This window comes from Diabrotica virgifera, chromosome 3 (assembly GCF_917563875.1).
Source record: "Diabrotica virgifera virgifera chromosome 3, PGI_DIABVI_V3a".
In the NCBI taxonomy this organism is placed as follows: Eukaryota; Metazoa; Arthropoda; class Insecta; order Coleoptera; family Chrysomelidae; genus Diabrotica; species Diabrotica virgifera.
Window position 1 is genome coordinate 122,714,036 of NC_065445.1, and position 20,833 is coordinate 122,734,868.

The 20,833-nt window shown below is 32.8% G+C and overlaps 2 protein-coding genes across 8 annotated transcripts in view; one reads left to right on the forward strand and one right to left on the reverse strand.

Annotated features, from left to right (window-relative positions):
* LOC126882069 (uncharacterized) overlaps window positions 1–20,833 on the forward strand; it is a 550,590-nt gene that overhangs the window by 418,438 nt on the left and 111,319 nt on the right. The gene's annotated exons all lie outside the window — the stretch shown is intronic.
* Window positions 1–20,833, reverse strand: part of LOC126882072 (cystinosin homolog) — a 159,063-nt gene that overhangs the window by 32,090 nt on the left and 106,140 nt on the right. For all 4 annotated transcript variants that reach the window (XM_050646902.1, XM_050646899.1, XM_050646900.1 and 1 more), the window contains exons 3-5: window positions 18,381–18,471; window positions 11,259–11,438; window positions 7,521–7,667 (exon numbers count right to left, since the gene is read on the reverse strand). In XM_050646902.1, coding sequence (XP_050502859.1) covers window positions 7,521–7,667; window positions 11,259–11,438; window positions 18,381–18,471 — 418 coding nt within the window. The remainder of the gene's footprint in view (window positions 1–7,520; window positions 7,668–11,258; window positions 11,439–18,380; window positions 18,472–20,833) is intronic.

Genomic DNA, 20,833 nt, shown 5'->3' on the forward strand with positions numbered 1-20,833 from the left:
AGGAAACTATGTAATTTAATGTTATTTTAGACGATTATAACGATCATTTCCATCTCCACTAGTTTCATCTCTTTTTGTTTTGCAATGTATTATGTTTTCCATCTTTTGAGCTATTTTGCCGGTTATTAGCGCGCTTATCACTGCATAGTGTATTTGATAAATAATTGATTTAAGACGTGAACTTAATAAAAAGTTTATTTATTGTGTATTATTTGTGGAAGATCCAAGCAAAGAATACATCAGGATAATAAGTATATTCTGTGATCCAAGTATTTTGTTGTTAAAGATGTTCAAAATTGTAAGCGTTCCATAGTAACAATATATTATTAAAAATCACTTTAACACTTTTCCTCTTTTCTCGATTGAGTATTACTTTTTGTTGTAGGTACATGTAAATTATTATTACAATCACTGAATAGATAGTTAGTGAAAAAATTATGTCTATTATTATGTAGCTTTCTATTGGTCAGAATCTCCTATGAATGAAATAATTATGTCTACCGATTTGACTTTCGAATATTATGCCAAAATAATTTTATTTCATCGAATTGTCAGTAGTAATTGCACAAGAGCTCTGAAATTATTGAATTTTTCCCGAGTGACACTTTGACAGTTTTAATTATGTCAAAGTGTCACGAAAGCAAAAATTCTATATTAATTTCAGAGGTCAAGTGCAATTTGTTGCGATTATTTCATGAATAAAACTGTTCAAAACCAAAATTTTATTGTAATTTATTTATGTAAGTACCATTAAACACACAGTTTTTATAAATATTTGACGATTGAAAGTCATCACTTTTATAATTTTTAAAACATTAATTGTCATTAATGTCACTGAATGTATTTTTTCGTAGCAACGAAGGGCATCTGACGTAATATACTTAACGACGAGAGATTATCAAAAATTATCGATTTAATTGAGATTTCTGTAGCTTTCTATTGGTCAGAATCTCCTATGAATGAAATAATCAGTAGTAATTGCACAAGAGCTCTAAAATTATTGAATTTTTCCCGAGTGACACTTTGACAGTTTTAATTTCACTAGCCGAAGGCGAGTGAAATTATGTCAAAGTGTCACGAGAGCAAAAATTCTATATTAATTTCAGAGGTCCAGTGCAATTTGTTGCGATTATTTCATGAATAAAACTGTTCAAAACCAAAATTTTATTGTAATTTATTTATGTAAGTACCATTAAACACAGAGTTTTTATAAATATTTGACGATTGAAAGTCATCACTTTTATAATTTTTAAAACATTAATTGTCATTAATGTCACTGAATGTATTTTTTCGTAGCAACGAAGGGCATCTGAAGTAATATACTTAACGACGGGAGATTATCAAAAATTATCGATTTAATTCAGATTTCTGTAGCTTTCTATTGGTCAGAATCTTCTATGAATGAAATAATCGCATTTATTAACTGAATTAATAATTTGCAATTATACAATAAATTACAGTTATCCAACAACATTCAAAAGCCATCTCTTTAAGTTAATGATGACATTTTCAAGTAGAATGACATTCTAGTAATATTTACATATCCATACTAGTGTGAATTTTACTACACGTAATTTGCCGTGTAAAGACAGAAAAAGTAGGGATAGCCGTAAAATATTTGCGAATTATGTACCCATGGCCTTAATATCTGTTGGTGCAACCAGGCATTAAACAATTTTTTTATCATTTTTCTCAAAAGTAAATATTTTTCGAGTTATAAACGATTTAAAATCTAAAAAATGCGAAAATGCGCAGTTTCAAGGCTTCAAAACTAATAATACATATAAATTATTATTTTTGAGGTTACCAAGTTTATTGAAGTTATTGAAGTATTGGAGTTACATTGAAGTTTAAACATTTGGTCAAGATTCTGATGAGTAATCGAAGCTTTTTTCAATTTAGACCGTTATTTTTTAATTGTTAATTATGCGCGTCCGACTCTGTCTACCAGCCGTGGCAGCGCGCCACCCGTGTCACACTATATGGTGCGTCTCTGTCGCACTTATACGTATTATACGTACTTATCCGAAAAATTTCCAACAAATACTCAAATTTATTAAAATTTTATAATTTATGATTAACAGTTTTTTTAATAAAAGTAAAATCCTTTATATAAAAGGTATATTTGTTAAAATTCCCTAAAAAGGGCTACATCACAGAGCTAGTTTTCGATCGGATGACCGATCATCATCAGTGCTGACCTAAAATACGTATAACCTGATAAGTTAATGCAAAGTTTTTAAAATTTTGACTACGGTTCTTTTAAGAAAGTTTATAGGTTATACTCACGCGATGCTGACATGCTAACCACCAAAATACAAAAATATACGGGTAAAAACCCTTTAAAATTGATCCGTCATGGGAACATAGATTAAATTCGTGAACTTGAACATGGATGTACAAAATATCCCATGTATTTTGCTCGAGGTACCATTTGAGCCCAAATTGACTTGTTCACATGTTGAATAGATGATGGCAAGTGGCGAATGATAACGGAAATCCTGAATGATGACATGACAGAAATGACAGTTCCAGAGGAAGTTGTAACATTTACTTGTTAGTTATGTAGCCTCTAGTGTAAAGCTTGTTAACATTGAGAACAGTAACGACAATCACTCCACTGTGATAAGTAATCAATTAAAGTAAAATTAAACTTGATGTTATAGTTATGAAACTGCAGTCAGGTATGTTTGTCAATGATGGAGGTAGGCAAACCACATTACACATAAAATCGGTAACTATGAAAATCGATAATAAATCCTCTTGTGGTCACACCTAGGATTTAAAAACGCATTTTATGTCGATTTTAAAGTTATCGAATTTATTTAAATAGTTGGTAGTTGCTGGAATTTGTGTAAGTGCAAGAAAAAACCACAGTAGGGGCGATAGAAGTGTAAAAAGGAAGTTTTTTAATAGTCTATTTATCTATTAAAATAATTATTGACAATACGCTAATTATACATACGCCGGTCATATAGTGTGGCAGAGACGCACTATACAGTGTAACGAGCAGCATCTTAAAAATTGAGTGGGCGCGGATAATTAACAATTAAAAAACTCATATCTCTGGTGTCAAGATATACATGTCCCGGGTATGCATACGGTAAGTCTTTCTCATCTTGATTGAAGTTAACAGTTCTCTATTTTTCCGTTCTTCTCAAAACTTCGTCATTTGTGGCGTGACCCACCCAAGATATTTTAAGCATAATATGTCGGTATCCATATTTCGAAGGCGTCAAGACGGTTCATTGTAACAACGTTCATCATTTCAACCACCTATTTTTACACTTTCATGGTTCAAGCGTCTTCTCCATACAAGACAACGTACACGTAACATTAGGCAAATCTAAACCTGATGGATATTGTGAGGCTACAGTCGCTTACCGAAGTCTTCACCTTTAAACAGTGGCGGCTGGTGGGGTAAAATTTTGGGTAGGTCAAGCCAGCAAATTACATATAGCTATGTGTAATGAGTGGCGGATCCAGAGGGAGGGGTCACGGTGTCATGACCCCCCACATATTTGAAAACCCACTTATCCTATTGGCGGTAAGACTAAAAGTGACCTTGCATCAGAGAAAAGTAATCACCCTCAAGATCCATGACCCCCAAAAAAATAGCCGCCAGTGTGTGTAATACATATTTTTTTTTTGTGTGAGAGTGGGAATCTTCTAAAGACCGTACCAGATGAATCGTACCTGGCGTGTGTTGGATTCAGAGTAAACGGAGTACATCCGAAAGCAGTTCCCCCTCTGGGGGCCTTGTCTCCGGATGCGTCCGTGTTACAATGCCTACCAACTAAACCCACTCTCGGCTTACGCGCGTGGCACGTCTTTCCAGACCGTTCTCTCTCGCGCACAGCCGCTCTTTTTCTGTTCTTTCCTTTTTCTCTCTGTTGCTTATATTGCTCTTGTTTACCCCTGTTGTCTCTCTCTTTCTATAATCTCTCTCTTTCTATAATCAGTAGACAGTGATGAAAGCCGATTTTGCGTCATTATATTTCGAAGAGACACCGAGAAGAGATGACTTTATTCGCTTTAAAGTGGAGAAGGTTCTTTCAACTGAAGCGCTTGTTTGCAGGTATATTGTAGCAATAACCAAAATAACTTATAGCTTTCAAGAAGAATTTCATTGGTTTCGTTGTCAAACATACTTTTAATTAGTTCTAACAAACTCTTATCGTGAAAATTTTCACGATGAATAGCAGAAAAAATCATCTCCAGTTCAGTTTTTAATAAGGATTTATTAAAAAGTAGTTCATATGTATCCATCAATGAGTCCAAAGCTTTTTGTGGAAATTTAGCGCCATATTCTGTGTGAATATTTTATTATCGCCCAATTCCAGAAATAAATTCCGTTTGTTTAAAAATATGTTACAATAATTATAGATTATGTTACAGTTACATATTTTTTTATCATAACTTAAAAGAAAATTTATATTACAATTCGATAATTACAAGTGGCAACGATGGTTGGCGAAGGCCCGATCGTCTGGTGCCTAAACAGCAAGCATAACACGACAATATAAAAATCGTTGTCCGGCAAGCGACTTAACTTCAAACGCTTTTTGTACAGAGATCTTATGAGAGCGGGGTCGGCCGGCTCCGAACGGGCCTATTAATGATATTTAAAATGCCTGGATACGATTCAATGCTTTCTGTGATAATAAACGGTAGTTGTTTTAACGGAAGCTAATGTATTGAGTGATTTAGTACATTTAAAAGTTATTTACATGCATTAACATACTTTTTGAATATAGTTTTTCAATTTTAAAGCTGTTAAAATTATTGGTTAGGCCCGGCCTATCCTGCCTACCCCCAAAAGCCGCCACTGCCTTTAACCATTTTCTCCTTTCGTTTCTTTCATTGTTCTTATTTTTAGGTAGGGGTCTAGAATGTTTATTGCCCATCAGCCTAAAAATTTTGTAACTTGTTCTATTGGTATGTTGTAGACAGTTATGTTTATCTGCAAGTTGGGGTTGCGGTTATCACCATCATCTTTGCTTCAGTTGTGTTAATTTGTATTCTTTGATTAGTTTGTTTAGCAGAAGTTAAGGGGTTTCTTCTTCGCTACCTGCTAACACCGCGGTGTCATAAGCGGATCTTATATTGGATAGCGATTTATCATTTATTTGTATGCCTCCTTTTGCATGTTATAGTGTTCTCTGAAATATGTATTCTGAGTGGTCGTTTAAACAGAATGGGCTATAGAATACATCATTGTCTTAGTCAATGGTTAATAGTTGTATACCGCTTTCCAATAATACCGCAATGGTATACTGAATTCGCTCAGCCGAGATCCATTTTGACACATTCGGAATAGGAAACATACACAAAAATTCCTACCTCACACTATTAACTGCTCAAATCAACTTAATCTTTCATTAAAAAAAGAAGAAATATTGGAAATAGTGCAAGTGTATACTAAACTCATAAAATTTTGTGGAATTTACTTCTACAAAATATTTTTATTTTGTACAATAAATCATTTTCTCATTTGTTATCAATACATTATAATGGTGTAAATAAATAATTATTGATTGGCGTAAGGTTTATATTATTTATGTCTTTTTTACTATTAATCATATTGGCTATGAGCAGGTATGTTTGGTTGTGTAGTAATTTCCAGTCACGTCTAGCAAAATAACTTCCCAAAAAAAATTACCAACGTCACTATTTGTGTCTCAGATTAGCGAATTTACTAATAGTCCAGGGCGCATCTGTTTTGAGATGGACGTTGAGAGGCGACTAAAATTTTTTGGAGAAATTGCTTGAAAATAGCTCAAATAATAATATTTGAGTTATCCTCCCACTCAAAATGGTCCGGAACATTGTTTAAATAATCAAAATGTCAAAATATTAAGGACAAATTCGATTTTTTTATTATAACTTTAGAACTATTTATTTATGAGAAAAGTTGTACCTACTGACATACAAGTTGCGTAATTAAATTTCCTACAATATAGAATTGGTTAAAAATTTTAAAAAATAGTCATCCTTGTTGCAAAATTGCAATAATTGCGAAAAAAACCATACAAAAACAAGTATTCGCATTTTACGTTTTTCAACCATTTATGCTATACTTGGGGCCTTCATATTTTACCCAGAAAAACTTAATGATATAGTAAAACAACACTGTGAATTTCATTAAGATCAGCTTAATAGATTTTGCAAAATAAATTTTTCAATCCAGCTTTCGAAAAAAAAATCATTTTTTTAAAATGTTGCAGGACTAAAAATAAAGTAGATAGCAAGTTGAATTTTTTTTTTGCTTATAGAAGTATACTGTACCTTTCATTTGCAATTTGCAAAATTAAAATCGATTAATTACCACGGCGTCAGGAAATTTTTTAAATAAACATTAATTTTTGGTGCTACGCGCAGGACAGCGGTATTCGATTCACACAAGTTGATTTCCACCAAAATTTCTTCCAATCTTTATCTAATATATTATTTTCTTACTCTATGTTTTGTTATATTTTAATATTTTAATTCCACAAAAATCAAATTAATTTATTGTTTTTGAAATATTGTTTAAACAATTGCATATGTTTAAAAATAATAAACTTTTGGTCTCTAAGTTAAAATATATGAGCAAAGAGAGTTTTTTCTAAAAAAGTGTTATTTCAAAGGATAGAGTATGTGTTTTTATTTTTCAATAAACAAATTTATTTATTTATATCGAAATGTAATAAAAATTAAAATGTATCAATCATTATCAAAGGTCATTGGAATGCCCAATCAGAGCTAACTATCCGCTGTCCTGCGCGTAGCACCAATAAATTAATGTTTATTTAAAAAAATTCCTGACGCCGTGATAGTTAATCGATTTTAGATTTTCAAATTGCAAATGAAAGGAACAGTACACTTCTATAAGCAAAAAAAAATTCAACTTGCTATCTGCTTTATTTTCAGTCCTGTAACATTTTGAAAAAATGAATTTGTTTTGCGAAAGCCGGATTGCAAAATTTATTTTGCAAAATCTGTTGAACCGACCATAATGAAATTTACAGTATTGTTTTACTGAATCAGAAAGTTTTTCTGGGGGAAATATAAAGGTTCTAAGTGTAGCATAAATGGTTGAAAAACGTAAAATGCGAATACTTGTTTTTGTATGTTTTTTTCGCAATTATTGCTATTTTGCAACAAGGGTGACTATTTTTTAAATTTTTAACCAATTTTATATTGTAGGAAATGTAATTACACAACTTTTATGTCAGTACAACTTTTCTCGGAAATGAATAATTTTAAAGTTATAATCAAAAAACGAAGAAAAAAAATCGAATTTTTCCTTCATTTTTTGACATTTTGATTATTTAAACAATGTTCCGGGCCTTTTTGAGAGGGAGGATAACCCAAATATTATTATTTAAGTTATTTTCAAGCAATTTCTGCAAAAATATTTGAGTCACCTCTCAATGTCCAAATGTACTAATATTTTTACAGATGCGCCGTGGTCTATAAACGTTTTTTTCACATGATAGTCAAACACTTTGTCAAAAATTTTATATAATTTTACTAACCTTTTCCTTTTCCAGTTGATATATATTTGCGGATAAAACGAAACAGACCAAGCAACGAAGTATATCCAACCTATAATAGCTGAGAATGTATCTAATCCATCGTTTTTGTATACAGTAAAGCGAACGTATACGTCGCTTACATCGGTCCTAAAAATGAAAATATTGGTTACGTTTTTATAATCGATGATTTTTTTATTATACAGGGTGTTTCAAAAAAAGATATTACCGTCTCTAGGGCAGGTAAGAATTTTTTAAAGAAAAAAATAGTACGCCACTGACATAATTCAAATCAAAAAAAATTTTGAATTCCTCGTTAGATTTGTGACAAAAAATCTATCTTTCCCCTTTTTCATACGACGCGCTGTTTACATGCAAAAAATAAAATATCTAAACGCTTCCAAAGTATTCGAATTAAGTTTCTGTAATGAACAGGAACCTCAAAAAAGCATTTCTGGCTTGTTTGATTTCTTCTCCAAAGACATACAGTATGGGGCAAATGAAAGGAATACATTTACATAATTATTTATACAGGGTATCCAAAAAAATTTTAATTAAATTATTTGACAAAAAGGAAGAAGAATGACAAGAATGTACCTATGTAAATTATTTAATTCAAAATATATTTTATTGTTGTTCGAAAACAGAAAAAAATGTTTATTTCACAAATAAACATTGCTTTTCGATTAAATTCAATATTCAAGCCAGCTCCCGCAAGCCACCTGCATCTTGGAATAGACTAAGAGCCGCTATAGGTGAAATTTCTTAATCATTTTAGGCACGATGGGACCCTATAACTTAAATAGTAGAACCTAAAAGAAAACGTTTGAACACTGTGCCGTCACTTTTCAGTGGCACATGCGTCGACAGTGGCGCATCAAACTTTCCACTTATGGACGGGATAAATTAATTAAAAGTTAACAGAACTTACTAACAGAATTAAAGTTTTTTTATTTTTTTAAGTTCTATGTGATTAACACATAGGATTCATCGTGATTTTAACCCACCACCCCCTTCCCCCTGCCCCCACCATCAAAAACTTCATTTTTCGTTTTCTCACGCATAGTTGAGGCTTTTATAAAACATGCCTATTTTTTATAGACCCATAGGTAGAGTGTACATAACCTCAAAAAATTAAAAGAAATTTTTTTTTTTCAAAAAAGCGTATAACTTTTTTTGAGGAATAGCTGCCGGTCTAATTTTTTCTTAATCTTGTGTGTTTTATCAAACACTATATTTTAAATTTTTTTCAGATTTTTCCGTAAGTCTCCCCACCTTCAAAAATCCGAAAAACTGTTTTTTGGAGGGTTTTGGGGGATTTTCCCTATTTTATAGACTTCATAATATATCAAATCAATTTTGTTTTTATAGGTTATATGTAACTTGAAGTAACTGAGTTCTTTAGAATATTTAAAAATCAGAAAAACACGTTCAAACCCCCCAAAACCCCCTTAAAAAACAGTTTTTTGGATTTTTGAAGGTGACCAACGTTACAGAAAAATCTGAAAAAAATTAGAAATATAGTGTTTGATAAAATACACAAGACTAAGAAAAAATTAGATCTGCAGCTATCCCCAAAAAAAGTTATATACTTTTTTTCAAAAAAAAAATTTTTAAATTTTTTTGAGGTTATGTACACTCAACCTACAGGTCTATAAAAAATAGACGTGTTTTATAAAACCCTTAACTATGCGTGTAAATTTTTTGAAATTTTAAAATTGATTGCATCCCACCAAAAAAAAAATGAAATCGAAAAATAAAGTTTTTGATGGTGGGGGCAGGGAGAAGGGGTGGTGGGTTAAAATTACGATGAATCTTATGTCTTAATCACATAAAACTTAAAAAATGAAAAAAATTAAATTCTGGTAATTAGGGAGGGTATTTTTTAATTTATGTATCCCGTCCATAAGTGGAAAGTTTGATGCGCCACTGTAGACGCATGTGCCACTGAAAAGTGACGGCACAGTGTTCAAACGTTTTCTTTTAGGTTCTACTATTTAAGTTATAGGGTACCGTCGTGCCTAAAATGATTAAGAATTTTCACCTATAGCGGCTCTTAGTCTAGAAGTTTGAACATTTAATTTAAGCGAAAAGCAATGTTTATTTGTAAAATAAACATTTTTTTGTGATTTCTGACAGTAGTAAAATATATACAGTACATACCTTACAATTTTCTGATGACCAAGTCATCATAACTAATGATAAAGGCGATCTAGAGTGTAGTATATGGCAAGAAAACTAAAGAAGGAATATGAATAGTGGGACTTTGAAATTAATGTGGAAAAACTCAATACCTACCCATAGAAGCTGAGTTATCCAATATCGAACTAGATAATAATGAAGAAATCACATCCTTTAGTGAATACACTTACCCTGAGAGTAATCTTCGATAGAACGGAAAAAGACGATGAGGAAATAAAGAAAAGAGTAACACAAGCTAGAAGAAAAATTGGATGAATAAATAGAATATTTTGGAGCTCCGAAATAGGAATACAGCGAAAATACAATATCTATGAAACACTAATTAAAAGCGGCCTACTTTATGGAGCAGAAACTTGGAGAAAACCGAGAACAACAGAAAAAATTAAAAGCTGTAGATGTGTTTAGAAGATCGTTAGGTATATCCCGCAGGGAAAGAGTTCAAAATGAGGAAGTAAGGCGACGGATTTGAATAGATGGCTACTTAACAACAGACATTGAGAGGAAACAGTTGATTTAGTATGGTCATGTTCAAAGAATGGAAGACACAAGATTGCCCAAAAAATTATGCGGTGGGTACCATCAAATCGCCAAAAACGAGGAAGACCCAAACAGACATGGAAAGAAGGGGTAACCAAAGCAATGAGTACAAGGGATCTTAAAGATGGCCAATGGGATGATAGAAGAAGGTGGAAGTTAGGCATCGGACAAGGTCGAAAGACGTTCTAACACCGATATTATATATAGTAAAATATATTTTAAATTAAATAAATTACATTCATTCTTCTTTTTTTGTCAAATAATTTAATTTAAAAAATTATTTTTTGGATACCTTGTGTAAATGATTATGTAAATGTTTATATTACTAAATAGAGAACTAAATAACCTTTAGGATAATAAAATAATAAAAATCAAGGATTACGTCATCATGCCCAAATGGATGACGTCACTAGTATGAAATATGTGCCAAAATATCATAATTTAAAAATAAAAATCGACCCATTTCGAGATTTTTCCTTAAAGTCGCTGGTTTACGAAATATTGAATTTATTCCTTTCATTTGCACCATACTGTATATCTTTGCGTTGGGGTAATTATTTCTACTTATAATCATTGTTTTCGTTTACTTGATATTTATTTTCAAACCCCGAACCTTACTTGCAAGAGTTACTTGTGTCATCGGCATGCCTTATGTTATTAATAAATATGCCGTTAACTTTAAAATCCTTATTAGAGTCTGCTTCTGTGAAGGCGTTTTCGGCGTATACATTGAATAAAATTGGAGACAGTATACAACCTTGCCTTACTCATTTTTTAATTGATAAATCTTCTGTTTCGTTGACATTTTGAAGACGTACCTGTTTCTAATAACGGTATATATCTAAGTAAAAATAACTATTTTTAATTAGGTACACTATTTTTAATTAGGTACATATTTAATTACCAGAAAAAACCAGCCGCAGGACTATAGTTTAAAGCCGAATTAACAAAACCTGCAAATCTGGCCCGTTTCACTGTATTATTTAATTGGACTATACTTACTGGTTAGATGAAGCATTAGCATATAGATCAGAATGTCCAGCACGTGATGTATTTATACTAACTGGAAACTTTTCGCCGTCCGTTACGTCCTTTAAAATAATTTCCGAGACATTAGGACTGATAATATCCGTGTGTTGTGATACTAATGAAATAGTGTCCTCTTTATTAATATCAGCACCTCTAAAAATAAAAAAATAAAAAAAAATAAGTGAAATATAGTTAAAGCCAAAATGTAACATCAAATATCAGTCAAACGGAAGATGTAATTATTTTGAGGAGACAATAATACAAGATGTTGGTTACTGATTGACTAAATCTTGTTTTATATACCTAACCCTTTTGTCTGGTATGCAATAACTTCGAGTTTAAACAGTTTGGTAATTTCAATTGCTACTAGAGGGAGAAGATAATTATTCATTCTTTTCAAATATTCTTTTGAATTTTTTTAAAAATGTTTTAAAATGTGGAAAAAAATAAGGAGTCACTGGCAAATGGAAGCCTTATTACCTTCTTCAGCGAGCAAGCATTATACGGTTGGAAGAGGGTAAAACAAAGCAGGCGGGAAACATTGGGAACCAAAGCCTGCAACCATTACTGCTGAACCGCAGGAGGACGAAGGGGAATCTATATTTCTTCTTATTTTAGTACCGTGCCCAAATCTTAAGCGTGGGTATGTAACAAAAAAGATAACTTCTGTTGGAGTGAAAGTAAAGAGAATAATAAACTCCAACAGAAATAAGGAAAACAAATAAAACTACTAAAGTATATAGCTAAAATGTGACAAAAAGAAAACTTGAGAAGCACAAGTAACAAAATACTACTTTGCAGTATTAGTAGAGGAAGATGCAAAGATGAAGAAAGTGGGATGAACTGACTGATAATAAAAGTATGAATAGACAGAGGCAAACTGAAAGGAGTTAGGCTAGCGATATATGCAAAAGAACGACTACTTGACACTCAAGGATAGATACGGCCAATTTGCATGCCTGTCAAAGACGGTAGCTCAAAGTAGATAGTGATGATGACTAAGAATCGAAATATATAAGATAAGAATAATGTACTGAAAATAAGTAAAGATGAATACTTGCTAATGAAGAACAAATTGAATAAAACAAACAAATCATGGGCGCCAGGAAATGATCTTTGATCACTTTCCCAGGCAACGGCGGATCCAGCAACCTTGCAAGGTGGGGGCAATGAAATAAAAATTTTCTTGTGACTGGCGTACGCAGGATTCTTTTTCGGGATGTGTTGTTATTTTCTTATTCTTCATGTACCATGTCCTTTCAGAACGTTGGTTACCATCATAGGTATCTTAATTTTATTTATTGCCACCCTAAATCAACCAGGAAGTTCTTCGTCCTGGACTGCGTTTGCCTGCTATTTTCACTTGAATAATATTTTGTAGCAACCTATATTTGGGACCTCTCATTAAATGTCAGAAATAATCCAGCTATCTCTTCTTGATGCTTTTTATAATCGCAGTAGTCTTGCTGAGACATTCTAGTATTGTGGTGTTTCAAATCTTCTCCATCCAATAAACTCTTAAAATTCTTCTATTGCACCACATTTGGAGAGCCTCAAAGCGATTTAAATCGATTTTATTCACAGTCCAAGACTCGACACCATACAGTAAGACCGAGGACACGTAGCACTCATAGCAGCGAAGTAGTCGGATCCTCAATGCCAATGTTAGGTCTCTGTTACATAATACTTTGGACATCTTTCTAAAAGCGGCTCTTATTCGGGGGGTTTTATTTTTTATTAAATGATCAAATTACCATACCATAGCACCGGAAATTACTATTTTTATCTGGTCTCTGGCATTAAATTGAATAGATGGCAGTAAACAGATTTATTGTGGGACTTTTTCATTTATTATGTTCCAAAGACTTTTAATAATTTTCGATTCCAAGGAATTCTACCATATTTATGTTTCAGTTATTCAGTTACCAACAGGACACAAAATTCATTATTTATGTTCAATTGTAATCTCTTTCTTAAAAACTGTGTCAGTAGACACCAGGCGAGGTCTCAAGGAGGGGGCAATTGACTCCATTGACCCCCCTTGGATCCGCGCCTGTTCCCAGGTATCTTACACTGCTATAAAGTATATTAAATCAATAAGTAAATGTAAATATAAAGAATTGTAAATAAGTAGTATAAGTAAATAAGAAGAAATTGTATACAAAATAAATAAATATTTATTAAAAATAACTACTAGATTTGCACAATCTCCGAGTTAAAAATTGAATAGTATGTGACTCTAGCATGACAAGGTTGTACTTTAACAGGATATACAATATAACAACAGTCCTGTTATACAGTGTAACCTCGATTATCGGTCTCTCCATTAACCGTCACCTCTGTTAACCGTCAGGGTCCGTAGATAAGTTGTATTGACTACATAGGTAAGTAAAAAATATGTCATAAATTCCCTTTGTTTGAGCATTGCTTTGTTTGAGCCGATAAGCCAAACGCTGAAATGTACAGTTATGCTATCACCATATTTTTAAGGCTGAATTAACTGTTTTGTTTTCGTGGTCTAAAGATAACATATTGGTTATGTCATATTAAATGGTTAATTTGTGGTGAGGACGCAAACAGTTATCCATTGTTGACAGATGATGAAATCGTTGAAATGGCAACAGAGGCGGAGGAAGCAGATTCAGAAGCTGACACAGACTTCGAATTTGATGGTGGCGATGTCGATGATACTATTGCAACTAACAAAAATCTGCGTAAAGAACCTAGAGAAGCTGCATCGCACATGCAACAATTTATCGAGTTGTACTCTTGACAAGAAGAAGCCAATAAAGTAGATAAACATGATGTTACGCCGATTAAGAAATTCAGGCATTGCAGAATGTTCAGCAATACGAACAAACAAAGATTTCAGAATATTTTAAACCAAACTGATTCGATTGTACGAACACAAATCTCTCTTAGATTGTCGAACAAAACATACCAATAGAGAGCTGTATTTTATGAATTTTTCATTTTTTTTTAATGTTCTGTTAACCGTCTTTTCGATTATCCGTCATACCCTTGGTCCGGTGCCCTGACGGATAATCGAGGTTCCACTGTATGTATGTTAAAAAATTTAATACCTCTCACATACATATAGGGTACAACTCACACGAGACTACCTGTACCAAATGGTTATAGTACGATTGCTACGTACAACTAAATTAAATACCGACAAATATAAATAATAATATAAATAAGCAGGCACAAGCATGATTAAGGGAAATACAATAGAATGAATTAAGCAAAGTTAATGAATAAACGTTAAATAAATTGAAGTTAAAGATATAAACGACTTAAAATGACCGAATAAATGAAATAAAGCGAATAGACAACAAAATATCTGGGAAACAAGCAATTAATATTACAACCTAAATTTACCCCAATAACCTCAACCAATCAAAGCAATAATAAAATATAAAAATCTAATTTTCTGGGCTTATTCCTTGTGCACAAGTAACTTACCATAGGTACAATAGTTTAGGAACTTAATACAGTAATATATAAATATTATATAAAACGTGGAGAAATGCAATTAGGGAAGCCGACCCCGCATAGGGATAAGGCAAAGAGAATGATGATGACAAATATTATATAAAAAACAAAGGTAAGCTAAATCTGAAAGAAAAATAAGTAATAACATAGTACATCAACCAAATCTCTGTGATATGATACGCAATAGTTACTACAATCACCAAACTGAATGTTCCCAAACAACCCCATTCCTCGAACGGCTAACCAAAAGGTTCCCAGAAATGAGCACTAAGATAGTGCCAAACCATGCTTCCTGTAAGCACAGGTGTAGAAGAAGACAATGGAGCTGGAACGCTCCATAGTTTGTTTCCCAAATGACTGACTCCCAAAGTTTTCACATGAGTGGCATTTGGCGATGATTTGATGCAGCAAACCCCGTTGGATTGATTCCTTATTTCTTCCCAAACACTCCTGAATAAGTTTGGTGAACCATACTTCGAAATTCACATATTTTACCAATAAAACGAGGTCTTAACCTCCAACCTTGGCCTAAATTTGCCACATGCCACTCGTCACTCGTTGAACCTCCAACCAAAAGTGGCGCGAAATTTCTCTCCTCCTCAAAATTAACACTCGGAACCAACGAACTGTCAATACCACTAGGTGGCGTATATTACAGACCAACCAGTGATACCACAACATAATTAGGTGTGGCATCGTTGCAAGAAATTTTAAATATAAAAGAAGATAATAATTAGAAATAGTTAATTACGCGAAAATTAGAGAAATTAATTAAGAGACCAAGAGAACATACTTATAAAAATAATAAAAGAGTTCAAAAATACTCTTATTCTTCCATGTAAATCAGTTCATTGGCTAAGGTTTCGGAGCCATAAATATTTCTTTCGACCAATTCCTCTTTTGTCGTCAATTTTTCCGTTGAGTACTAAATGCAGTATCCAGTAGATAGATAGATAGATAAATTTATTGATCTTTTTGTATCATTTACATGACATAAGACAAGTCACAAACATGGTATACCTATAGTACAATAAGTAGGTTATTAAAAAATACTACGCTAAAATTATCTTATTAAAAACATTAATGGTAACAAACATTTAGTAGAGAACAAGATTACGAGACTCATAAAATATTGTTAAAAGTATAAAAATATCGGAATCAGTTGCTAGAAATTTCCATTCAACTGATCTGAAAAGTTTCCCCTTGGTTGAGGTTGAGGATGTTCCAGGAACCGTTGACCTTGCCTGAAGTTGAATCGACTAAAATATACGTTTTTGGATCAGAAATTTTTTTCGTAAACTTTTTCTTCTAGAGAGGAATCGACTCCTATCATGAAGGCTTGGTTATTGGATCGGACAAAGTATGTTGGAAGTTTCTTTACATAAGTATTTTGTTCGCCTGATTGTTTCGTAATATAGGCCTTTCTATTGTCTTCTGTTACAGTATCAGGGACTCGTGACAAGAAAAGCCAGATTTTCTTTCCAGTTTTATCTATACCCTTGAAATTTTCATCCCCATCTCCACTGCCTATATTATGGTTACGGGTTTTCCTAGTTTTCCTTTTTACTAAGGTAAAACCTTCTGCTTCCGACGGGTGATGATTAGCTTTATTTATTTTTGATGTTGAAGGTTTCATTCCTGCCAGATTGTCATTGGTTAAGTTGATTACTGTTGATTACAGTATCTGCCGCCTCTCATTATATGCCACAGATATTCAAGTTTTCTCTTTTTTTTTCATCTTCATCAAGTCACTTTCGCCTTGACCTATTCTGTGTAAGACATATATTTGAAATGCGTTGAACCCATGATATTTTGAGCATTCTACGATATAACTACATCTCGAAGGCTTCTAATTTGTTCATTATATTAACCTTCATGACCCAGGTTTCACGTCCATATGTATTACAGGATACACAAAACATTTTAGGAACTTGATCTTAGTTGTAAATTCAGCTGAGAATTGCTCAGTATAGATCTAAGTTTCATAAATGCTTCTCTTGCAATTTCTGTCCGAGTTTTAGAAACTGTCCTTCATCAGGATTTAGTGTCTCGTTTATCCAACATACTAGGTATATAAAATGGTTAACTTGTGAAATCGGTTAATTGTTGACAATTAGTTGCATAGGGCCGACGTCTTGTTTACTAACCACAATCTATGCTGTTGAAGACCCCAAAAATGAAAAAATTGCAAAATTAAGATCATACAGATCAATTTGCAACACAAAAAAACAGCTTCGGCACTTTTGTGTCAGGAAGTAGCTGAGAAGAACATTGAGATGGTATTTATTCAAGAACCTAAGATACGGGGATTAAATGTTAAGGGATGAGAACTAATTGTACGACACTAAAATAAGAACTTAAATCTTTTGTAGGTCTGACCTTAACCTGGTACCACTTCTGGAGCTCTGTAGGGGAGACATGACAGCTGCCAAAATTAAACTGCGTACTGCAATGGGTTGGTTACAGAGTTAATAGTTACATCTCTTTACCTTTCTATTGACTCTAAATAACAACTTCCAGGTATGTACTAATTTGGAGAACCTTCCAGTCTAGAATATACCAATAATAAGCATACAGAGCTTATCATTGGGGTCGACTCCAACGCTCACCACACCATTTTGGGGAGCGGAGATATAAACAATAGAGGTAAGTTACTTTTTGAGTACCTTTGCGCTACTGAACTTGATCTTCTGAACAGGGGTAATAAGCCCAATTTCAGGATATCAAGTGCAGAATCACTGGTCGATCTAAGCCTATGTTATATGGGAATTGGGACCATAATATCTGACTGGCACGTATCAGATGCTTTATCCTTATCGGATCATGCATTCATATGCTTTGAGATAAATTCAGTCAAACCGGAACCAAGGTTAGGTTAGGTTGGACTGAAGTAAAAATTCTCTTTTGAGTTAATTTTTTTCCCTTTTGTGTTAAAAATTCTCGCAAAAAGTGAAATTTCCCTCCGGTTGGCAACACTGCTATACGTTTTCGATGTATTTTAAAAAAAGTAAAAACCACAAACGAAATAGACTAGATAATAGTTATTTATGAAACAGTTCGTGAAGTAGGCTTTTTGCGAACGCACGCGATGTTTAGAGCACGAGCGACAGCGGAACGAGTGCTATACATCGCGTAAGTTCGCAAAAAGTACTTCACGCACAGTTTGATACAATATTGTATCTACGATAAACAAATAAAAAAACTGTACCTCTTCGTCACTGAAATTCATTTCTATTCTACAATTTTTAGAACTTTGACATTTAAAAATTATAATTTTTTTCAAACCACAAAACTGTCAAAATTTTTGTTGTAATTTATTGCTCATTATGTCATCACCATGACAAAGCGAAAGTTAAGGATATTTGATTATATGAAAGTGTGTCAAAAACAGTGCGAAAAAGTAAATCCCATTTAAAATACATTGTTACTTCACGCACACTTTAAACCATTCACGCACTGCTATCTATAATGACAGTTTTCACAAACTAAAAACTTATACATAATATGACAGTAGATAAAATGAGTTTTACACTTATTTGATGTTACATTTACATATGAATTAGTTTATTTGGGTTAGATTATTAATTAACTGATACTTACGGCAATGTAATCTCAATTAAAAATGTATCATGTAGTTTTATCCTTGCATCATGGGTTGATACAGTTATTTTACTAAGAGTATGTTGACATACTAAAAAAAACAGAATTAAAATTAAATCTGTACAAAATTTTAATACAGCAATAATAAATAATTAAAAACAAAAGTTTAAATGTGTTTTTATCTGTTTTTTACAGTTAACGCTGACACTGGTGTCTGATACCGGTATCCGCCACCGGTGTCCAATTGCAGCAAAGCAATGTTGAGCCACTAAAATCAGCAAAACACTCAGTGGCTCGTCTGTAGTCGTTCATTTAAAACAGTGATTTGCTGCAATTGAACACCGGTGGCGGATACCGGTGTTAAAGATACCAAGATAAAGATACCAAGTGTCTTAGCGTTGATTGATAAATAATATACAGAGGTATACCTGGTATACCTATTTATCAATCAACGGTCTTAGTCTGAATGGGCACTTACGGACGCAACTGAAAAAAGACTTGCCAGCTTTGAGATGCGGTGTTATCAAAGAACGTGGAAAATGTCATGGACACAACACTTAACAAAAAAAGAAACATTAATTTATTGATGAAATGAAGAATATGAGTTGATGCGAAAATTCCAAATAAAATTAGTATATGCCAGTCAATGGGGCAAGAACAGGATATTGCCTCCGAATTCTATCCTACTGCATGGATTTTAATGAAATTTTGTGCCTAGCCCTTCTCGAGGGTGGAAGATCTTTTGGTTAAAATGACCATGGAAGTAGCTAAGCTAGAGAAACTAATTCTAAGCAAAAACTGTTCCATATTTTTTTTTTGAAAACTCAATACTTTTTGAGTTATTGGTGGTTGAAAATTGGCCATTTTCATTGAAACATACATAACACGTTTTCGAACGGTTTTTTGCGAATACCTTAAAAACCATGCACCTAACTAAAAAAGCTATATAAAACATTTTTGTAGCTTCTAAAAAACAAAGAGATTCGTTCCTTCATAAATCTTCTAGATATAATACAAAAAGAGATATGGTAGGTGAAACGAGTTTGTTTTTTTTTGGTGCATATTAAATATCGATTATAGCCCAGTCATTGATTAATAACTACAGGAATATTTATAATCAATGGCCCAGTCGAGATAGCATTTTTGACCTTGTATTACGAGCTGCTCCAAATTTTATTTTTCTAATCTTTAGGGAGGGTCAATAGTAGTATAAATTTAAAATCTCGACTGAATTTGACCGTTGCGTTAGCCGCCATCTTTGAATTTAAACCAGAACCGTTTTTGCTCAATATCTCCGCCATTCTCAACTTTTCAAAAAAAGTGTAGAAACTGAAATTGTTGAAAATGCGATTTTCTATAATTTCGTAGATTATAATTTTTTTCTTGCGGTCGATATTTTCCGAGTTATGGGGGAAAATAGTGACAGTTAGAGCATAATTATTGATGTATCGAATTATTTCGTTTATTATTAGTTTTACAACAAATTTGAACCTATACAAAAATAAAGAGAATTAAATTTTGTATAATTTTGATCTCTTTAATTTTTTTGATGATAAAATCAATATTTAAGGTAGTATGTATGCGGTAAAGGTGCGGGCGTAAGACCTGATTGATTTTATAGCAATTATTTTTGTTTAAAATCTCCGCCATTTTGAACTTTTCGACAAAAAGTGCAAGGACTGAAATTGTTGCAATTACGATTTACTACAATTTTTCGAGAAAACCAGTGGCGGGTCTACGAGGGGGGATGGGGAAATTCCCCCCAACTGGGTCCAAAATTAAAAAAAAAAGAATGTTGAAATATTAAAATATGTTAGCTGACATGAAACTTAATTATCGACAGACAAATTCAACCAATAAAACCCGCTTAAAATTAAGTGAACTTAATGCATATAAGTTATTATTTGTCTTTTATGTAGGTACTTAGTTTGGTTGGTGTTTCATTGGAAGTTTCAAAAATTGTATAAAACATAATTCTCTTTATTTTTGTTGAAGTACAATTATGTCGTAAAATTAGATAGGTAATAATAAATGCAACAATTTAATAATTATTATGCTTCCCATCTGCTTCCACTATTTCCCCCTTAACTCGGAGAATGTTGATCGCATAATGTATTGTAGGAAATTGCGTTTCCAACAATTTTAGTAACTACCGTTTTTGTCGAGAAGTTGAAAATGGCGGAGATATTAAGCAATAACGGTTCTCCTTTAAAAGCAATATGGCGGCTAATGCAACCGCGGAATTCAGCCGAGATTTTAAATGTACACTACTATTGATCTCCCCTAAAGGATAGAGTTATAAAATTTGGGGCAGCTCGGAAACAAGATTCAATTAAGTAATTATGCTCCCTCCACCACTTTTTACTATTTTCCCACTTAACTCGGAAAATATCAACCGCATGAAAAAAATTGTTAAAAAGAAATTGTAGGAAATCATATTTGGAACAATTTTA